At 55.7% G+C, this 22840-nt stretch overlaps 1 protein-coding gene across 2 annotated transcripts in view; it reads left to right on the plus strand.

Moving 5' to 3' along the window:
* Positions 1-22840, plus strand: part of LOC116942572 (sodium-dependent lysophosphatidylcholine symporter 1-B-like) — a 110985-nt gene that overhangs the window by 58157 nt on the left and 29988 nt on the right. For both annotated transcript variants that reach the window (XM_032954639.2, XM_076067203.1), the window contains one exon: positions 1046-1170. In XM_032954639.2, coding sequence (XP_032810530.2) covers positions 1046-1170 — 125 coding nt within the window. The remainder of the gene's footprint in view (positions 1-1045; positions 1171-22840) is intronic.

Raw genomic sequence — 22840 nt, forward strand, 5'->3', positions numbered from 1 at the left:
CGGGCCCCTTCATCATCAGCCAGTAGATTCACCCCGGGGGGGGGGGGAACCCAAAAAAAAAGGGGAAAAATAGCGAAGATGTTTCGTGTTCATTTTACACGCGGGCTCTCGCGACCGATTGTTGTGATTTATAAACGGGGCCGTAGATGGGCACGGTTGGCTGCGTGCCGCGCGAAGGAAGATCAGCATGCGCACAATGTGTAATAATTTGCGGTGAAAATCCGGTTGTGCCGCGTGTCAATTACGCGAGATTAATTTCGAGGGGGCTTTGTTCTCACAGTGTGGAGTCAGCTCAGCCCCAAGGGGGATTCTTGGCATTTCATTTCGTGACCGATTTTTGAGATCCATTACCGCACCACCACCAGTGGGAAATTGGCACGCAACCCGGGGGAACTCGTGGCTGTGCAGCCAGGGTCCAATTTTTTACTATTACTCAAACTATTTATTTTAATTTTACCAGGTAAGGCCCCACTGAGCTATATATAGCTTTCTCAGAAGCGACCTGGTTATACACAAATGGTGGCTCAACGAAGTGGCTTGTCACGTGCACATTTAGGACAGCCAAATGCTCTAAACGCGTGACGTTTATTCTAAATGTGGAGGGAAGAACCGGAGGAGCCGGAGAAAAAAAACACGCGACCACGGGGAAAGAGAAACGCAAACTCCAAATATACATCAGGCATCAGGGTCGGGATCGGACCCACGACCTCCTGCATACCAGGCGAGGGAGTTAACATCTCGCCACCCTGGCAGTTTTGCCTTCTCTATGCGCTCGCTGTGGCACATGACGAGAGAGCAGAGTCTGGGTTCGCATCCTCGTATTAAATTTAATCGCTGCACGTGCACTGTATTTATCGAATACAGAAATCACCTTCAGATTCCGTCACGACTCTTTTCCGTTGTGAGGTTGTGGGATTGACGGGCCTGCATAATCCATGCAAGCCCCTGAGATGCGCGAAATAATGCACTCTTTAAAGAATACACTCGTGCATGCAGGCTCACCCCGCGCGCTGTGTGTGTCTGTGTGTCTGTCTGTGTGTCACAGATGCATGCTCACCACGTGTCGCTCATCCTGTTTGTGGGACGGGCGTGGGACGCGTGCACTGACCCTGCCGTGGGCCTTCTCCTTGGCCGGAGCCCTCGAACTCGCATCGGCCGCTTCATGCCATGGTGAGCGGAGGGTGAGCGGAGGGTGAGCGGAGGGTGAGGCGCAGTCATAATAGAATCTGTGGCAAACAGACCCGGGTTTTCATTTCGCGTCAATTGCCATTCATCCTGACCCATTTCCATCGGCTCTGAAAAATGATCACAGACGACGAGCACAGAGCTTGCAGCTGGCAGGAAAAGTCGTGGTCAGAATTACATTCAGGGTCAGGAGGAGTCAGGGTCAGGAGTCATGTTCAGAGTCATGGTCAGGAGTCATGTTCAGAGTCAGGGGTCAGGAGTCACGGTCAGAGTCAGGGTCAAGAGTCATGTTCAGAGTCAGGGGTCAGGAGTCACGGTCAGAGTCAGAGGTCAGGAGTCAAGTTCAGAGTCAGGGGTCAGGAGTCACGGTCAGAGTCAGGGGTCAGGAGTCAAGTTCAGAGTCAGGAGTCATGTTCAGAGTCAGGGGTCAGGGGTCAGGAGTCATGTTCAGAGTCAGGGTCAGGGGTCATGTTCAGAGTCAGGGGTCAGGAGTCATGTTCAGAGTCAGGGGTCAGGGGTCAGGTTCAGAGTCAGGGTCAGGAGTCATGTTCAGAGTCAGAGGTCAGGGGTCAGGAGTCATGTTCAGAGTCAGGGTCAGGAGTCATGTTCAGAGTCAGGGTCAGGAGTCTCGTTCAGAGTCAGGGGTCAGGAGTCATGTTCAGAGTCAGGGGTCAGGGGTCAGGAGTCATGTTCAGAGTCAGGGTCAGGGGTCACGGTCAGAGTCAGGGTCAGCAGAGACACTCAGGAGCCGCGACTGAATGCGTATACTGAGATGCATTTGCCACTCTTATGTGCCTCCAAGAGACCACTTTCCGCCGTTCCTCTTACCTGTGGATGAACACAGACACCAGAGTGCATTTGCCACGTAGCACCTGTCATCTGCAAAATCCCCCGGATAACCGGACTCATTTAATACCCATGGGAACTTAAGGATGCGTGGATAATAGGACGAATTTGGCGTTTGTGTTGATTCGGGGCCACGGCCTACGGGGGTCACGCCTGAGCGCACATGCGCGGCGATTCGCCGAGGCCGCTCGAGTTGCCACTCCGTATCGTCTCCGTCACGGTGTTTGGCACGCGTCTCGCGGGGACACGACCAGCTTCTCAATCACGACCACCGATCTCCCTGCGCTACGCACCCTCTGCCGGCCCTGCTGATGAGACACCAAGTGTGGAAGCCGGTATAGAGTTTGCTTGCGTTGAAACTATGCTGCTGAAATAATGTACTCCCCAGAAGGTGTGTGAAAAAAAACGTTTTTTCTTTGTACATCGAGGGACAGATACGTGAAGGGAGCGTACTGTCCTCCACTACGACGCGAATGAAGATGTTGTGTTGTCTCTTGCGCAGAGATTAATTCGGCGTAGAGCAGCTTTAAAGCGGTGCTGTGAATGTCCTGGTCGAGAGAAATGTAGCAACCAATTTCATTCCCGCACCATCTCGCTAAATAGGAGCAACAAGAGGTGCTACACGCCGACGCACATCACACCTATTTGGTAAATCAAGCACGTGGCCAAACTCTGGTGGCCGATGAAGTTTCTTCCCCCCCGCCCCCTCCCCACCGCGCGGGTTTGCCGACCACAGCAGCCATTCATGTCGCGCGCGGCGGACACCGTGCCCCAGATTTACGCCGAATTCTGCTTTTCTCTGGAGCCTCCACACAGCGCCCCATTCACCGAATCTCGCCGGCGGTGTCAGCGGGAAAATACCGCAGCGCCCGGTGTCACCGAGGCACCCGTGCCTCCTCCTCCTCCTCCTCGTTGTCGTCGTTGTCGTCGCCCCGCTAAATATTTCGTCGGGCGCGAGAGATACGTGACCGTCGTGCCCGATGTCTTCCGCGCGGGGCATGAGATGCCTCGGGCCGTGCGGGAAGATGGTTTGGTCAGAAATTGATCCGAGGCGGAAAGTGTTTTTTGTCACCTGGCAGCGAAATACTCGATCAAACTGTAGAGGCGTCCGCTTTTTTTTGGCGAGGGTGTTTGCGCGTCCGTGCGTGCGTGTGCGAGCGCGGGAGGAGGGCCACGCGGTTTGGCTCGTGGACACCCGGCGCACAAAACGCCTTCAGAGGTTCGGGCGCCACCAAGAAGCTATTCGCGAGGAGTTGTGAAAAACGAACGCTCACGAAAAACGACCGCTCGCGGGGAGGGCCCAGCCGGGCGGCGCACCGTCGTTTGTCCCCTCGCTGACCGTTCACCCGCCACGGCTCACCGCTCACCCCACACCGCTCACCCCACACCGCTCACCCCTCACCCCACACCGCTCACCGCTCACCGCCCACCGCTCACAGAGCGCAAGGAACACTACGAGATGGACGCGATGTGCCGTGCTCGGCAACGTCGTGAATATTGATGACGAATTGGTGACATCCCGGTGATCAACATCTCCCCTCTCTACCCCACACTTCTACACAACACAGAGTGCGGCGTGACAAGCGACCAGCAATGCAGCGAGTGGATAGAATTACTTCCGATTGGCTTCCCGCCGTATCGTGTTTCACGATACGGCGTGAACGTTCACGATACGATAATTGTCACAATATCAAGTTTCCCGTAACTTTTGTAATGGTATTTAGCCTGATTACTGCATTAATTGGTTTTATACCTTGCTGTACTTCCAGTACCTCCAGTAGAAATACCAACTTAAGAGCTCCTTCACTGCCCTCGCTCTTCCGCTCGTTCCAACATGACAATCTGCGATGCTTTGGGGCGCACGTGGGGGTATCAGCTACACGCTAAATAAATAATTGATCGAGCTACTAAAATGATGACGCCATGTAGACCACCGTGCCGTCAATGACTCCGGTTTGTTTTTCCGCAAAAGCACGAATTGTAATGTGTAAGTGCTGTTCACTTTTAGAACCGTGTTATTTCATATGCCATAAATATTTTCGCCAGGAGACGAAGTACGCTACAAAATAGATTGAGCAACGGGCATCGCGATCGATATTGCAGTATCGCCGCATCTCATCAAGCCTAGAGACACGACCCCATGACTCCTTTAACGCCTTGAGTTGAGAATGGCCCGAATTAAATTAACATCATAACACAACCTGCAATAGTGATAAGTTTGTAAATATCAGTTCTCAAAGCAATTGTCCGCCTTTTGTTTGATGCCCCAGATTACCGCGGCAGGCCTGTCAGTGTACAGATAACCATCCCCGCAGCGTGCATACCTGCGAGTGACTGTGACAGTATCGCCCTGTGGGAAAAATTAAACTGCAGATTATATCTCGACGCTGTCACTCAAAACCCACAGCTCACCACCGCTGTCTTCCACCCGACTCCCCTCCCCAAGAACTGCCGCAGAGTCAACGCTCGGCCTGCAACATCGGCCCTGGCAGTCTCCTGCACTCTTGTCTTCAGAGTTCTGCTTTGCTCAGCCACCCTCAGTGTCTCCCCCAATTCATCCTTCTCCAGCCTTCATGTGGCTCCCTACCAACGTGAGAAGCTTCCCCGTGCCATGCTTTGTAGGCACCCGGAAGGATGGAAGAGAAACGCGCTTCCATTCTTTCCACATTGCTTCCCGTATATTTGTCATGACATTTCCAGCAGTTTAGTTTATTCAGTTTTGTTTAACCAGGGTGAGAACACGATGGGTCTCATTGGCGAGAGTGACCCCGGGGCATCAGGCTGCCAGTGAGGGCCCCCCCCCCTACCCCCCATAGGAGGGGGCGACGTTTTCATTTGCATTATCCCAGCTGAGTAATTTGCGGTGTGATATTGAAATTCGGCAACATTTTGGCCTTGATGCCGGCACGCGATGGCCTACCCTTGCGAATCACGCCAGCGGATCGTTAACGTCCACTGCAGACGGCGCGGGGCATCGCCGCTACGGCCATCGCACCGCCGCAGTAACGACCGGGGGCGGCCGCTGGCTCTGACCCACGAGGCTCCGCAGTGAGCGGTGAGCGCGCGACCACCGCTGGGCCGCGTCGCTCCGCCCCTTGTTGCAAGTCCGTCTCTCCGGGCCGTGGGTGAACACAGACGTCACTCCGCCGTTTAGCCAAAACTTTCCCTTCACGTTCGTGTTGATAGCTTCAACTTTACCAAGCCGCGTACGAAGACGATCACGTCCCGTACGTGTTCTGCTGACCCACCACGTATCCTCCGACTCGACACCCCCTGTATGTTAACCCGCATTCGCCTTTTCCGTTTGGTTATCCCGGTTTAGAAAAAGCTCACTTATCCTGGGTAATTGAAATTGCCAAAAGCTACGATTCCCACACCAAGCAGCTAAATGTATTAAAATATTTCACCTGGAAAATCCCGTTGAGATGGAGCATCTCGTATGCAGGGTCTGCAGAGGGTCAGGAAAGACAAAGCTCCCCCGTGTAGACTGTAGGTGCAAGTTCTGTTAGCGAGCACCTATAATAGCCGGCACGGCGCACAAGGGGGTGGGTGGCCAACACTACGCCCGACCGCCTTTGTCTCCCCAGTGGTGATGTTTACTGCACACCGCGCCAGGTACTCATTTGAAGCCGAGTTGGCCAAGCGGAGGATGCCCCGGACCGGTTAACATCATCGTAACTGGCGTTGGCCGTGAGTGGGAATCGAACTGGGGTTGCCGGGCTTGTAGCGCAGTGCGCTAACCGTGACACTCCTGCTGCAGGGGCTTAGCTGACACACACACAGCAAACACATACTGGCACATACACACACACAGCAAACACATACTGGCACATACACACACACACAGCAAACACATACTGGCACATACACACACATACAGCAAACACATGCTGGCACATACACACACACAGCAAACACATACTGGCACGTACACACACAGCAAACATATACTGGCACATACACACACACAGCAAACACATACTGGCACGTACACACCATCAGCAAACACATACTGGCACATACACACAGCAAACACATACTGGCACATACACACACAGCAAACACATACTGGCACGTACACACACAGCAAACACATACTGGCACATACACACAGCAAACACATACTGACACATACACACACAGCAAACACATACTGGCACATACACACACACAGCAAACACATACTGGCACATACACACACAGCAAACACATACTGGCACATACACACACAGCAAACACATACTGGCACATACACACACAGCAAACACATACTGGCACATACACACACAGCAAACACATACTGGCACATACACACACACAGCAAACACATACTGACACATACACACACATACAGCAAACACATACTGGCACATACACACACAGCAAACACATACTGGCACATACACACACAGCAAACACATACTGGCACATACACACACAGCAAACACATACTGGCACATACACACACAGCAAACACCTACTGGCACATACACACACAGCAAACACATACTGACACATACACACAGATACAGCAAACACATACTGGCACATACACACACAGCAAACACATACTGGCACATACACACACAGCAAACACATACTGGCACATACACACACAGCAAACACATACTGGCACATACACACAGCAAACACGTACTGGCACATACAAACACAGTTTACATCTCTAACGTACATACTCCACAATTCTCCGGTATAGATAGACAAGTAATGCTTTCTGGGATCTGGGTTTCCTGTTGTCCCTTCCTCATCAATTGTTGAAAAGTATTTTATTATTATTATTCCCCTCCGCCGTGAGACGCTCACTGAGCCAGCGACGGGCCCCTTGTTACCACATTCCAGTCGACTGCTAACTGGTCGGGCCGGCCTCCCAAGCGCCACCGAGTATCTGTCAATAAATGTCATCGGGCCGTAACCCAACACCCCACGTTTCAGAGCAGCGCTAAATCACTAAAGCCGTAGCCCCGCGCGAATCACGGCCCCCCCCCGCCGCCCGCCCGCGCCCCCGCCGCCTGACACGACGATGTTGTGGCGTTGACGTTGTTCTGAAGCGGCTCTCGCTGCGAATTCGTGACCATCGGCTGTAAATCCTCGCCGGCAAGGCTGTGCCCGGCGCTCTCCCCGTGGTCGCGTGGATTTTTCTCCGGGTCCTCCGGTGTTTCCCTCCACGTTTAGAATCAGCATCACCACGCGTTTCGGGAAATATTTGGCTGCTGCGATACATTTCCACGCCGTAAGCCACTTTGTTGAGCTGTCATTTGTGGCCAGGTCGCTTGTGAAAAAGAGTTACATAGCTCAGTGGGTGTTACCTGGTAGAATTATATATATTTTTATAGTTTTTTTGTTTAATTTATAAGAGCAACGCTCGAATACAACGATCGATGTAAACCGTAGCGGTATTTACGATCTCGTCACGTTTACATTCCTAATTGAGAGTTTAGCTTTGTGGCCGACGGAGACTGGGTGGAAGGAAGGAAACTTTAGCAAGAACCGGCAATGAAGTAACTCGCACAGTCGCGGCCAAACACGGGTGAAGCACAAAAGGTGAAAACTACTACGTCTGAATGTCTGAACATATATGTTGAACTTTTTTCGCCCCGTACGCAGTCAACCATGCCAATCGGAGGTGCAGGGGAAGGACAACAACAAATGAGTTTTCAATCGCGATGATTTAAAAGTGCACAGCTCCCGGGGGCTTCCTAACATCGGAAGGGAAGAGCGTTCCAGACGGCCGCAGGAGCGCATCTGAAAGCGCCGCGCGATGCGGTGACCGCCGCCTTTGTTCGATGGTTGAGCCAAAAGCCGCTGCTGCTGCTGCAGGGATGACCGAAGTTCGCGTGATGGTGGTTGATGTTCCTTGACGAGATCAGCGGGGTGTCGCGGTTGATTTGTGGCGAGCACTCTGTGTGCAATGAGCGCGACCTTGCAACGTATCCATTCGTGCCGTGTCTCGTGCGTCCACGTGGGACGCAGAGGAGGAGGAGGGGGTGGGGGGTCGCCTCTGTCCGTACGCGAGCCGAGCCCCGCGTGTCTCGGCATATCGCCGCCGCCGCAGGAGCCGTCTTTGGCGCGTGTCAGCCCCCGTCGTTACCGCCCGGCGACGTTCCGCGCTGACTGATGGCTGTGCGCGGATTGGCGCGGCTGACAGCGCCACAATGCGCCCTCTGTGCGCGGCTTCCACAGCCGTGGCGCTCGAAGCCAAATTCTTCCGTTGGCGAAATTGACGAGATCCCCCCCCCAAAAAAATGCGTGATTTTAAACTCTAACTTTGTTACCGTTTGCAAAATGTGTCACAGTTGAAACGTAAGGTGAATTGAATAAGTTTTTGGGTATCGGCTCATTCGACTTGTACGTGGCGAAGTGACAGACGCCGCTCCGCTATCCGCGTCGTGGCGTCGTTTGCACGACGCGAGTCTCGAGCGGCCCTCAGGCCTCGTCTCACCGGACGTTCGCTGGGCCATGCCTGCGCTCGCCCTGCCACCACAGCCGCCCCCACCGCTACCGCCACCACCGCCACCGCCGCCACCGCCGCCGCCGCCACCGCCGCCACCGCCACCACCGCCACCGCCACCACCACCACCGCCACCACCACCGCCATCGCCGCCGCCACCACCACCACCGCCACGCGCGTTGCTCTTTATTTTGCATTCGCGAGCAACGCATGGCCATCGACCGCTTTGCCCTGCCGCGGGTCCGTACACGCGCGGCTCCGCCGTGTCACGTGGTGGTAGTGGGGGGGGGTTTCCTGACTTCACGGCCGGCGTCGAGGGCGTGGAGGCGGCACCGCCGCTGCTGCCTCGGCGGCGTGAAGGGAAGGCGGCGTTCCGCGTGCCGAGACCCTGCGGCCACCGTGGTGGGCACACCAGGGCAGCGTCCGCGATCCCAGGACGAGGGTCCCGTTCGCTGTCTGAGGTTAAAGTTTGCTATTTTCTTTTCTTCAAACGAATTTCACATGCAATGAATGTGTCATGACGATTGAACGCTTGGCTGCGAACGGTGCGAGAGAAGTTCATCATGCACACGTTCAATAAATATACTGCAGGTGTTCTTAGAAGCACACGTTTACCAAACCGCGCGGCCTCTGCATGTCGAATGTCGCCCCCTAGTGTCCCGCCCCCCGCTTTTGGGAGCGGAGACGCCGCTCGGCGGCCGTGGCGCCGAGGCTCAGGGTCCCAACCTCTCCGGCAGGCTGCCCTGGTTAATGCTGCGGTCGTGCACCAACAACCGCACGGTGGCCACGCGCCGTCCGCTTCACAGTGGACGTGAAAGATGACGCGACGCCAATCTGAAGAAGCGTGGCCCATTGAGTGCCGTGCGGGTCGTGTGTCCTGAACCCTCCACCACCTGGCACGGCCAATTCAGCATAATGGGAATCCGATAGACGAATTATGTTTATATTTCTCTGTCTCTGGCTACCATGGTGCAATGCCTGTAGGCAATGGAACAAAACGATGGGCTTGTTTTACAATTCCATACATAGTACTTTCACAACCAATATGAGAATACATCATTTGGTTTCTTTTGGGTTGGGTCCCGCACCTCCGATCAGCACGGTTGGCTATGTACGGTGCGAAAGAAGTCCAACGCACGCACTTGCGAATTGCTCGGGTTGGGAAACACGTGGCGCCCATCGCGCTGTACTGCGCAGACCTCGCGGCGCCCTTCTGGAAAAGGGTTTTGGGACTCGGTGTGAGCCTCTTCGGGAATAACAAGAGTCGTCGTGAATAATCTACGGATGGCTGCTAATCCAAGCAAGGCTCATCTGCTTGGGATCTGCTCTAAATTAATGTCAGTTGCAGCCAAGTTCCTTGGCATTGCAGATTGACCCACGCCCGATGTTTGTGATCATCTTTGCGAGGACCCAACATTTTGGGGGGTGGGGATAGACTGCGAATGAAAGTCGACTCCCAGCGAGACGCGCGTTTATGAAGCGAGCGAAAATGGCGACAAACCGCTGTGAGGTCACGGTGGTGGCCAGTGGGCGTCGGTGGCTACCGCTGTGAGGTCACCGTGGTTGCCGATGGGCGTCGGTGGCTACCGCTGTGAGGTCACCGTGGTGGCCAATGGGCGTCGGTGGCTACCGCTGTGAGGTCACCGTGGTGGCCAATGGGCGTCGGTGGCTACCGCTGTGAGGTCACCGTGGTGGCCAATGGGCGTCGGTGGCTACCGCTGTGAGGTCACTGTGGTGGCCAATGGGCGTCGGTGGCTACCGCTGTGAGGTCACCGTGGTGGCCAATGGGCGTCGGTGGCTACCGCTGTGAGGTCACCGTGGTGGCCAATGGGCGTCGGTGGCTACCGCTGTGAGGTCACCGTGGTGGCCAATGGGCGTCGGTGGCTACCGCTGTGAGGTCACCGTGGTGGCCAATAGGCGTCGGTGGCTACCGCTGTGAGGTCACCGTGGTGGCCAATGGGCGTCGGTGGCTACCACTGTGAGGTCACCGTGGTGGCCAATGGGCGTCGGTGGCTATCGGCACTTAGTCGGATTGTCTTGTGGCTCTCTTGTGGCCATAAAAAACACGGCGCGATGGGCTCTCTGGGAGCGGCGCCGCGTGAATGAGTCTGCCAACGGCGTTTCACGGTGACTCGTAAAAAGATGGGTCGTGATGACTTCTTTCTCCGTGCACCGCACGCACCTCACACGAGCGCTTCGGCTGCTGCCTTGTTTACGAGACGTGCAATCCTTTAATCGCTCTCCTGCCCTGCACTCTCTTCGACCCCCACGTGACTATAAACCTGGCGAACTCTCCCTTTCTAAACGGCCTTCTGCTGCCTCCGTCCCAAACATCTCTGCACTACCCATTCCAGGCCGGATCCCAGCAAGGTCACCCCGCAGTCCTCTCTCTGGCTACTCCGACAAGGAGATAATGATGATTTATCAGTTTCTTTCCTTGTTCTGTTCAGATCCCTCGTCTCATAAATTCTCGGAGTATTTCCTCCTATCTTCAACTGGATCAGCTCCAATGCCTCCAGATGAGTCCTTGTTGCGAAGTAAAAAAAAACAGATCAACCCTGGGCATCCATCCACTTCTCAGTGTTCGCCTGCTCAACGCTGCGGAACCTGGGCACTCCCACAAGGCCGCGCGACAAATATTCAAAGGCAGCAAGCTGTCTGATAATTTTTAAATATTTTGTCTCCGATATTCTCCACACCGACGCCCGTGATTGCGTTGTGCTCTACGCACCGCTGGCATTTGAGCAGCGATCGCAACCTCTGTGTCTCCGCGCGAGGCGAGCGTCGCTCCCCTACTCCACTCCTCGCTCAATTATTCAGGAGCCCCCGCTCTCCCCCCTTCCTTCGTCTGTGCAAACGTATCCCGCGTCTTAACGCTCCGCTGGAGCGGAGTAGAATAACCGCGGAATGCAGCGGACAGCAGGGGTGGCGTAGTGACAAGAGTTGCAAAGTGAGATCCGCTGCTTTCATTGAGCAATTGGCAGCGCCCAAACTCCATTTCTGGTCAATGGAACAAACTCCACGTGACTATGGCGGGGCCCATTTCTTATTGTTTTCCCATAGGACAGCCACTACTGATGCACAATGCCAGCACGTTAAGGTATTCACCACAGTGTAGGGTGCACATGGTGGACCTCACCGTGGACCTCACTGTGGAGCACACTGTGAGAAGTCCAGAGGCCATCATCTCCGGGTCACGGTGCCGTCATGCCATCCTTGGCATAAGAGAGGCGTTGTGGGAGCCAGGGGTTGCCCCCCACACACACGAAGTGTTCGCAGGCCTCCCCCTCGCTGGCTCCGTGTGAGTGGGTCACTGGGGGAGCCTTTTATCGTCCTGGAGCCCACTTCTTTATTTATTTATCCGCTTTGCGGATTTCCGCAAGAATTTGCATTCCTCTTCAGAGCCCATTCCTGAGATGGCCGTGGCAGCAATGCTCATCACGGAGCACGGAGCGCACCAAAGACACAGATCCCCCGTGTAGCCTTCACGGCAAGTGCTCTTAGCGAGTAGCACCTATTAAGGCTGGCATGGCACACCTGTAAGGGGGTGGGTGGCCAGGACCATGCCCTAACCCTTTGTCTCCCCACTACTGATGTTTGCACACTGCACCAGGCACTCATTTAAGGCTGAGTCACCACCTGCGCCGCACCCTGCCAGGCCCTGCCAGGCCCTGCCAGGCCTTAACAGGCATGGCAAGCAGAGCGCGACCGATGGATCGCGCAGCTCCCATCGCTCACAGCGTTCGTGCGGCCGCTCGCGAGACCCGCGCGGCTGCTGCCCATGGAGCGCTGCCCGGTTCCCTGGGGCAACGCGCTCCTCATTGCCTATTGGGCTTGCGGGAACCAAACGACGCCGAGGGCCAGGACTTTGCCCGCACGGTCGTAAAAGTGGCACGCGCGCTCAAAGTGAGTTTACGTGATCGTTCATCGTCGCCGCTCCGCGCTTCGCGCGCACTCGGTGAACAATTGCGCCCTCGGGGCTTCTGTTGGCACTCAGTGGAATTAGCCGGGAGCCGCCCCCCCCCCCCCTCCCCACTCATTGCGCAAGCTCCAGCGCGGCTCCGGCAACGCCCCCCCCCCCCCTCTCGTGCAAGCAAGGCAGCGGAGGGGGCGACGGGGACGACTCGCGTGGCCAGGGAACGATCGACTCCTGGTGGAGACGCCCAACAACGAGGGGCGAGCAACGGCGTTGGCCTCTTACCCTCGCGGGAGGAGCGGCGGTGCAGTCGTTGGTGCGCTATCGCTCTGCGGTAATCCCCGGCGACTTGAGTTTGATTCCCAGCCACAGCTCGCGTGAGCGGCGAGTGATATCTGAACCGGTGCCCAATTCTTGGCATAATCCCACACGGGATCAGTGCGGTGGAGGATGGTCACACGAATCCCCCTTGAGCGAGATGGCATTCGTCCGGCAGTGGATTGACAAAGGATGATTACTATCCTTTGTTGTTATGACTTTCACCACTTCAACGAAACCATGACGTGGTGAGATGTTATCTCCCGAGCCTAGTATACAGGAGCTCGTGGGTTCGACCCTGATGCCTATATATGTTTAGAGTTTGCATGTTCTCCCCGTGGGTCGTGTGAATTTTTGTCCGGGTCCTCCAGTTTTTCCCCTCCACATTCATAATCAACATCACGTGTTTGGAGTAGCTTGGCTGCCATACATTTCCCACACGACGATAAGCCTCTTCATCGAGCTGTACTTTGTGATGGCCAGGTCGCTTCTGAAAAAGAGCCACGTAGCTCAGCGGGACCTTGCCTGCTTCAATAAAAAATATATTTAGTTTTTTTGTTTAGTTTACAGGAGCAATGTTCAATGCAAACCGTCACGGTATTTACGATCTCGCTACGTCCCCACTCCTAATTTGGAGCTTAGCTTCGTGGGCGATGGAGACCCGTGGCGAGATTCAACCGAGCCGAACGCCGTCGGTAGGTCCACTGGCCATGCAAAGACCGCAGGGATTCCATTGTCATCCAATGGCACTCCGCGTGACCCCCTTTGCAAGTTTCCACACGCAGAGGGTGCATTTGGAATTGCCCAATGGTTTATCCGACCGCAACTTGAATGAGTGTCGCCGATTAAATCTCAATTTCACAACGCATCCCTGGAGGATTTTCCTGATCAGCTCTGTGCGAGTCTCGTGGGCGTTTGAATGTGTGTATGTGTGTGTATGGCCTGGCACAAGCGTCGTGGTGACGTCACCGCCACTTGGTGGCGAATGGCGGTTGTTGTGTGTATGTGTGCCTTTGTGTGTGTGTTGGGAAGCAGTAGTGTCGCGGTTCGTGCTACGCTATGAATCCGGCGACCCGGGTTCGATTCCCGCTCACGACCAACACCATTTGACGATTATAATCGTCACTGGTGTTGGCTGAACCGGTCCTAAACCGGTCCTGGGTCTCCCCTATGTTGACTCAGCCTCAAATGAGTACCTGGTGCAATGTGTAAACATCGCCACTGGGGAGACAATGGCGGCCGAGTGTAGTGTTGGCCACCCACCCCCTTGCAAAACCGTGACGACCTTCATAGGTGCTCGCTAACAGCACTTGCCCCAACAGTCTGTAAAGGCTATATTGGGGGATATTTGTCTTTGTTTATGTGGCACAGCAGAGGGCACACAAAGGTGGTGCATCTCCAAGTCATCTCAGTCAGTCAACCCGTGGCACCTTGGTGCGTCCCGTGACCTCCTGCCAGCCATCCTTCGACACTTGAAAGTTCACCCAGCCTGGCACGTGCCCCCCACCCCCGTGGTGGTGATCTCGCCGCCACTCCGTGCCGTCGCTGTTCGGGTCTCTGTCTCGCTGACAGTGCTCGCCCTGCAGTTGGCATTGTCAACGTCGGACTCGCCCCGTCTGTGATAACGTGTCCATCGGGATGCGTGCTTCTGTCCAAAGCGCGTGCGCGCGTGTGGCAAGGAGCGCACGTGACGAGCGCGAGCGCGCTCGGTTGCCCAATGGCTTGGAAGTGCCATGCTGGGAAACGCGCTTCGTTGCGGCTTGCGAAATGCGCGTCGCAATGAGGAAATGTACGATTTGCGTCGAAGCCTTCGTCCGGCGCCAGCGAGGGCCGCGCCATCGGTGGCACCGGCACGACGCGGCCATCGCACTCTTGGTGCTCATCGTCGTTGTTTTTCACCCGAGCAGGGACGTCCTGCCACTGGGACACGTTTCACCGCCGGTGTCGTCGCTGCGCCGACAGCGCCGCGCCGACAGCGCCGCGACTTTTTCTGATGTGCCCGGAGGCTCTCGCTCGCTCGTGGTCGTTTCAAGCGCCGCCCGCCCGCTTGAAACGACCGCGCGGAAACTGAACGTCTCGGAGGAATCGCGGGAACGTTTTAAGGCGGTGAACTTCCTCCGGATAAATTACTTTTCAGATGAAGCAATTATCCCGCGTGAGCAATTTTTTTCTCTCTCTCTCTGATGTTGCCGTGTGCACGGTGGGAGAGAGAGAGAGTGTGCGCACACAGACGTAGTAATAATAATAATACGTCTGTCTGTGTGTCTGTGCCCAACACCAGCGACGGATTATCAAAACCAGTCCTGGGTCATCTCTAGGTCGACCCAGCCTCAAATGAATACTGAGTGTGGGATGTAAACGTCAGCACTGGTGAGACAAAGGTGGTCAGGCGTGGTGCTGGCCACCCATTTCCTCGTGTGCTGTGCCAACCTTTCATAGGTGCTCGCGAACAGAACTTGCCGCAACAGTCTGTCACAGGCTATACGGGGAATCTTTGTCTTAGTTTTTTTGCAGTTCTCCCCGTATCGATCTGTAGTTCTCCCCGTATCGATGTGCAGTTCTCCCCGTATCGATCTGCAGTTCTCCCCGTATCGATCTGCAGTTCTCCTCGTATCGATCTGCGGACGCCGGTAGCTCACGCAAACGGCAGCGTCCGCCCAAACCTCATGGGGACCGCGGCAGCAGCACGGCCATCCTCAAGGGCCAGCGACGCGCACTCGGCCCCGTGGCCCCACGGCCCAGCAGCCCAGCGATGCACACGCAGCCCCACGGCCCAGCAGCCCATTGGCCTTGCGGCCCAGCGACCCAGCCCCAGCTAGGCCCAGCGGCCCAGCAGCCCCGTGGCCCAGCGGCTTAGTGGCCCAGCAGCCCAGCGGCTTAGCGACCCAGCAGCCCCGTGGCCCAGCAGCCCCAGCTAGGCCTAGCGGCCCAGCAGCCCCGTGCCCCAGCGGTCCAGCGGCTTAGCGGTCTAGCGGCCCAGCAGCCCCATGGCCCAGCGGCTCTGTGGCCCTGTGGCACCACAGCCCAGCGGCTTAGCGGCCTAGCGGCCCAGCAGCCCCGTGGCCCAGCGGCTCAGCAGTTCTGCGGCCCAGCAGCCCAGCGGCTCTGTGGCCCTGTGGCACCACAGCCCAGCGGCTCTGTGGCCCAGCAACGCGCACGGGCTCTCGTGGCACACGCTCGGCATTGACCACGTCTTCACCAAATGTTAACAATAGTAAACAAGCGCGGCCATCCGCCAAGTAAGGGGTGATCAACGAGGACACTGTACTCGCTGCTGTATCTCTTGCAGTCTGTAGAATATATACGAGTGCCGTTTAGTCGATGAAACGTATTATTGGTGATTCCGCTATGCCATATAATGTCTCGGCTCGTCGTGAAAATGGTTGTAATCTGCCAGTGTTTAGTTTTCAGTGATCCATGTGGAGAACGTCACCTGAACCAAGCTACAGTCTACATTAGTGTTTTGGTTTTCATTATTTTATTATTTTTTATTCGCTTAATTTTTTATTACAAATGTTCTATCTACGTGACTTTACCGAAAGAACCAATTGCATAGGACGTCACCTGTTCATGAGTATTAATGAGGGGGGCTGGCCGACATGGAGTGACATCACGCGCGGGACACACAGACATTCTTGGCTCATTATAGTAGTAAATACAGGCGTTAGGGTTGGGATTGAACCCAGGTCTTTGTGCATACGAGGCGAGGTAGTTAACAAATCGAAATAAATTTAGCTCGGTGGTCCTGAAAAATGTTGCAAGGTCTACAGGGAGCCTGTGGGCCTGGTTGCAGAGTCTACGATGGGAGCGCTTTGATATTTCTGAAGCGTTTGATCGAGGCTGGCATAGTGTGCCACTTGCCAAGCGGCCGTTATCTGGATTCCACTCTAATCTACAAACTTGCGTTTTTCTGGCTAATAGGTACATTGATCTTTTATTCATTTAATATATCGTATAGTATATTATAATTACAGCACCGAAAATATATTTCACAATTCTAAAAAGCATTTTACGATGTACGGCCACCATATGTTTAGGACTACGGCATGCGCAGTCACCATTCCCAAAATTCGCCGTAGCCTAGGCCACGCAACGTGAGCAATTCTTGGTTTTCGTGGATGCATCCAGGGACATGACAAGTAAGAGAGAGGATAACCTTTACACGAGCGAGACAAACGAGCAGCGACAGCTCACACAGCTCCTCCTCCTCCTCATTATTTCAATCTCCACAACCGCGTGCTGACGCCACCTTGGCAGGAGACCGCGCCGGTCTCCTGCCAACTCCCCGGAGAACCGGTCGCTCGCTCGCTGTTAGAGAGGTCGGTTAGAGGTCGAATCTTGCCTGCCCTGAGAGAGAACCACGATCGTTGAGCTTAAAGGCCACGTTTGACACGCGCGGACAGTGCGTGCATTCGTGCGTGCAAGGGCAGGCACGCAAAATTGACGGCGGCGCAAACTTCATCAAACACGAGCGGCGTGCCCAGGTGCAGCGGAGGGGGAACGCCGGGCCGGTGTGGGGGAATGAAGCGAGGAGGCCGTGGGTACACGCGGAGGGAAGAAAATGACATTACGCGGCTTCCCGCAGGAGTGGGACCTCGGCGTGCAGTTGCCTCCATCCAGACTGACGTTACAGAATAAAGAGGCCGACAATACGCCTCCTTCTCATATTGTCTCTCCGCGGAACAAAATAAAAAAAATCTAAATATTTTTACACATCCCGACAGCCGCACGGCCTTCTGGGAGTGACCGTATATCTTAAGCAGCGTTGGTTAAAAACAAGGTTTTGGTTGAAACCAAACGAATGTTCACCAGCATTGTTTGAAACCAATGCTGGTGAACAGCGTTCACACTCGGCGGCGCGGCCGAGTGTGAACGCAGTGGCTGCAGCAGCAGGGTGAACGTTAGCTTCTAGGGATGCCGTGCACTTGGAGTCGGAGTCTTAACCACTTGCCCTGGTCGACGTGTCGGGCCCTCTGTGAAACGCAGTGCGCGTGTAATGCCGAAAGGGCATTAGTATACTGCACTATTTTTATTTTACCAGGCAAGGCCCCACTGAGCTATGTTGCTGTTTTTAAAAAAGGCTACTTGGCCACAAATGAAATCACAACGAAGTGGCCAATCACGTGGGAATTTATAGCAGCAGCCAAACACGACGAGGAGAGAGAGAGAGAGACGCAAACCCCAAATATTCGGTGCCTCGATCCCTCTACCCCCAACTCATCTCCTACAGAGGCACTTTGCTGTACACCACCCTGCCCACTCCTCCATCACCACCCTGCCCACTCTGCCATCACCACCCTCCCCACTCTACCATCTCCACCCTCCCCACTCTGCCATCTCCAGCCTCCCCACTCTACCATCGCCACCCTCCCAACTCTGCCATCACCACCCTGCCCACTCTGCCATCTCCACCCTCCCCACTCTACCATCACCACCCTCCCCACTCTACCATCACCACCCTCCCCACTCTGCCATCACCGCCCTCCCCACTCTGCCATCACCGCCCTCCCCACTCTGCCATCACCGCCCTCCCCACTCTGCCATCACCGCCCTCCCCACTCTGCCATCACCGCCCTCAACACTCTGCCATCACCACCCTCCCCACTCTGCCATCACCGCCCTCCCCACTCTGCCATCACCGCCCTCCCCACTCTGCCATCACCACCCTGCCCACTCTGCCATCACCGCCCTCCCCACTCTGCCATCACCGCCCTCCCCACTCTGCCATCACCGCCCTCCCCACTCTGCCATCACCGCCCTCCCCACTCCTCCATCACCGCCCTCCCCACTCTTCCCCCCCACGTGTGTGAGCCGCCTCTCGCCGTCGGTCTCTTGGAGGTGAACGATCGTGACGTCGTTGCTCTCCGTGACGCCATCCGCAGGAAGCGCAGCAGCTCCCGGCCGTGGCACTCTCCGTGATGTACGGCGCGTCCAGGTGCAAGTAAATAAATAAATAAGCCGTGCTCCCTTTCATCGATTGCGATCGCCGCAGATGAAGTCATATTGAGCGGCATCAGCCGAGAGGTCGTCCGGGCGGAGGTGCGCTGATTGCTCTGTCAGACGCTGTACGTAAACTGGGTCAGCCTTCGACCGGAGTCATTAGCGTGGTTTCGGGCGGCATCCGTTTCCTGCAGCTGTTGGGAGCGTGCGGGGAGCATGCGGGGCACCGCTGCAGCGAGCAAACCCCCTGGGGGAGAGGCTGCTCTAACCGTGAGCACACGCTGGCCAGCGAGACAACCGGCCGCCCGGCTGCCCCCCAACGAGCGGGCAGCCGGGCGGCCGGATGAGTCGCACACTGATTGAGATTTACGTGTGGGGTTCCTCTGTCCTCTGCGCTTCCAAGGGGCTCCTTCACAAACGCGGCGAGTCTGGGGGAGAGCTGCTGCCTTCTCGTGTCATTTGGTAGAGGCCAGGTCCCTGCCTCCGCTGGACAACTCGCACTTTGTCGCTGGGTCGTTTCTCTCTATCGTTCTTCTTCCCCTTTAAATGGAGCGTCTTGCCGCAGGTTTGCGGGACAGGGGCATAGGAGGGTGGCATTGATTAAAGAAACCAGTTTTTTGCTACGGTAAACAAAAGATAAATCCGTCTCAGGAAACATTTTCCCCAAGCTCACGGCACGGCGAGGCTGCGTTTATAAAGATGTCCATCTGGAAGGAACCTCTCTCTCTATGGGTTCTCGTAAGCACGAAGGCTCGTGGGTTGTGTTCTATTTGACTGCTTGCGATGATGCGAGGGCTCTGCTCGCCTGCGCTCTCAATACGCGACCGGCAACTGCGGCAGTTGCCGGGGCGCGCTCTAAACGCCGGACAACGCGAAACTGTTCCACGGCATTCCCAACTCTCCCTTGAGGCCCCATCACCTCCCGATGATGCCCCCATTTCATCGCGAGAGAAAAATTCCATTGAAAACACCCCCCGCAGTCGCGCTCACTGTACGATTATCGCAATCAGCTCAAACCAACTCCAGCAGCGCCTTCTGCCGGGCCCGCCTGTCGCACATCACAGGCCCGGTCCCCGTGTTCGTCCCCGAGCGGAGCCCGGCGTGCCGCCACGGCGTTCGTGCCGCGCGCGCTCAGCATCGATCGGTCAGGCGAGCTGAGCGCGAACTCGCGCGCGGCCCTTGGGCACCAGCCTCCTCGCGCTGGTCTCCGTGCCGACGAGCTCTCGGCCTGTGGCCTCGTGCGACGGTTTAGATTGTACTCTTTGGTTCTTTCGGTAAAGTCGCGTAGGTAAAAAATAAATAAAAGAAAGTTAATCAAATCACGACGTTTCGGAAGCAACACAAGCCTGCGTCATCAGGTGTGATAGTCACAGCAAGAAGTAATTTGCTGTGACTATCCCACCTGATGGCGGAGGCTTGTGCTGCTTCCGAAACGTCGTGATTTTATTAACTTCGTTTAATTTTTTTACCTGCGTGACTTTAGCAAAAGAACCAAAGAGTGTGGATCATTGCAGTCACGAAAACGTCAAATCTAAGTTTAGATTGTACCTGGGGAGACGGAGGTCAAGTCGGTTGCCGAACGAATACGGCACGAGGTCGCGCTCATCGCACACGAAGCGCTCGCCACAAATGTACCGCGACACGTCGCTGATCTCGTCAAGGAACATAAAACCACCATCATCACGTGACACTCCACTCATCCTCGCAGCAGCGGCGGCGGCTTTTGGCTGGCCATCGAACAAAGGCGGTCACCACATCGCGCGCTTTCAGATGTGCTTCTGTGGCCGTCTGGAACGCTCTTCCTTGCGATATTAGGAAGCCACTGTAGCACTTTTAATTCATTGAAAATTCATTTCTTTAGAACTGCTTTTTGTGTTTAGTGTTGTTTGTCCCCTCCCCCGCACCTACGATTAGCACGGTTGGCAACGTACTGTGCGAAAGAAGTTCAACGTACACACACAAGAAGCTCCGGCAGTTACCAGACTGGACAGGGGCACCCCCATCGGCCACTCCGCGGGCGTGTCGGTGGCCGAGCGGTGGCACGTCCCCCACGGCCCATCGCTCGGAGTCGCGTCCCGGCACCTGCGCCGAGCTCGGCACTGCAGCTCTGCCCCCCACCCACCCCCCCCCCCTCCCCCCCCCTGTGCGGGTCTGATCCTTGGCAAAAGGGCAAGGGGGTGCTCGGGGGAAATGAAAACCCGTACCGGCCACCGTGCACCACTGCAGCAGAACCCCCCTCCCCATTGGCGCTCTCCCCCCCCCCCGCAACGTCTTTCATTGATTTAGCGCATCCCGAGGCTCCAGCTCGGGTTTCGCTGCTCTTCTCGTCCCAACTCGTCGTTCACACACTCGTCGTTCACACACTCGTCGCTCACACACTCGTTCACACACTCGTCGTTCACACACTCGTCGTTCACACACTCGTCGCTCACACACTCGTCGTTCACACACTCGTCGCTCACACACTCGTCACTCACACACTCGTCGCTCACACACTCGTCGTTCACACACTCGTCGCTCACACACTCGTCGTTCACACACTCGTCGTTCACACACTCGTCGTTCACACACTCGTCGTTCACACACTCGCGGCGCTCGCTGTGCAATGCGTGTCGCCGGAACGACGGCGTGACGGCGTTCACGGCGCGTTCGCGGACAAATGCAGAAGTACGCTGTCGTGGCCGCTCTCTCTTCCCCGCGGTGATCGACTGGATCCCCCCCCCCCCCCCCGTGCCTTACAAGAGCGCCGGTTCCAGATCCCATCAAGCTCCACCGATCGCTTGGGATGGTACTCGCGGGGTTCCGGGCGGACAGCTCGCGCAAATGCAGAGGGTCGCCGGTTTGGCGCGGCGGTCGAAACGGCGGAGCAACTTGCTTAGAATCGGCCCCACCGCTTCTGTTCGTCCAGCGCCATGGATGAGTTCGCCTTCAGTCGATCGGTGGGGTAAAGTGTGGGCACTATCCACCTCTTCCAAGACATTTTGGCCAGCGGTGGCGAGATGTCAACTACGTCGCCTGGTATACAGGAGGTCTTGAGTTCGATCCCGACTCTGACGCCCGCTGCTGTATATTACCAAGGGGAGAGTCTCTCTCTTGGTAGTCTAGATGTTTCTCCGGATCCTCCGGTTTTCCCCTTCCACATTTGGAATCAACTCCACACATTTTTCTCTGCTATAAATGTCCACGTGACAAGACACTTTGTTGAGCTGTCATTTGCAATAGTCCGGTTCGCTTGTGGTAAAATAATAGCAATTTTATTCACTTTATTTTTATTATATATTTTATTCTATCTACGTGACTTCACCGAAAAGAACCAAAGAATATAATAACAATCGTTTATTTAAGTATAGGTATTCTCTCCAGAGCAGGGGGTCGGCAACCAAAATAACAAGAAGGGCCATCTTTATCGAATTCGGTAAAAAAAAAGAAACCCCTAAATATTTCAAGAGCCACACATTGCAGGCGAATACGAGAGACGGTGGTCCCTCAATGAATAACATCACGAGGCAGGTCCCTCAAAGGGAGCCGCAGGTTTTCCCGAGCTCCGCTCCGGGGGCGACCCCTGCGGGGAGGCCTTTCCGCCGGCAGCGTTGTGACCTGCCAGTTGCAGGGCTGCGCTTCCACCTTTGCTTGCCGGTGGGGAAGCCGGCGGCGGCGGCGGTGGCGGCCGCCGCTGCTGCTGCTGGCGTGCGACGCGACGTGGGAACGGGCGGAGCGAGCGGTGCTCCCCCGTAACTCATCGCGCTGGCAGCAGCTACCACCCCCCCCCGCCCGCACCTCCCACACCTCGTAGAGAGACAGGGCCTTGCGTGAGCAAGCTTGTACGGCAATTAACAATTAATTGCAACTATTAAAGTGGTGGGCGTGCGCGCATGTGTCAACTCCGTGGTGAATGGCACCACTTAGTCCGCTATAAATTTACGCGCGCGATAAGCCACTTCGTTTGAGCTATCATTTGCGATAGCTCAAGGTCGCTTCGAGAAAGAGAAAAAAAAACCCAGCTGCATAGCCTCAGTGGGACTTACCTGGCAGAATACAAAAATAGTTTAGCTTAGTTTAGCTTAGTTTATTGCGAGTCGCCTGCAGTAGTCGCGCGACCGGCTACACTTAGATGCCGGTAGCCCGTTGCAGATCTGTCCAGCGAGTCGGCGATGAAGGAAAGGTGA

This window comes from Petromyzon marinus, chromosome 15 (assembly GCF_048934315.1).
Source record: "Petromyzon marinus isolate PM22_M1 ecotype Great Lakes invasive population chromosome 15, UKy_Petmar_22M1.pri1.0, whole genome shotgun sequence".
Lineage (NCBI taxonomy): Eukaryota > Metazoa > Chordata > Hyperoartia > Petromyzontiformes > Petromyzontidae > Petromyzon > Petromyzon marinus.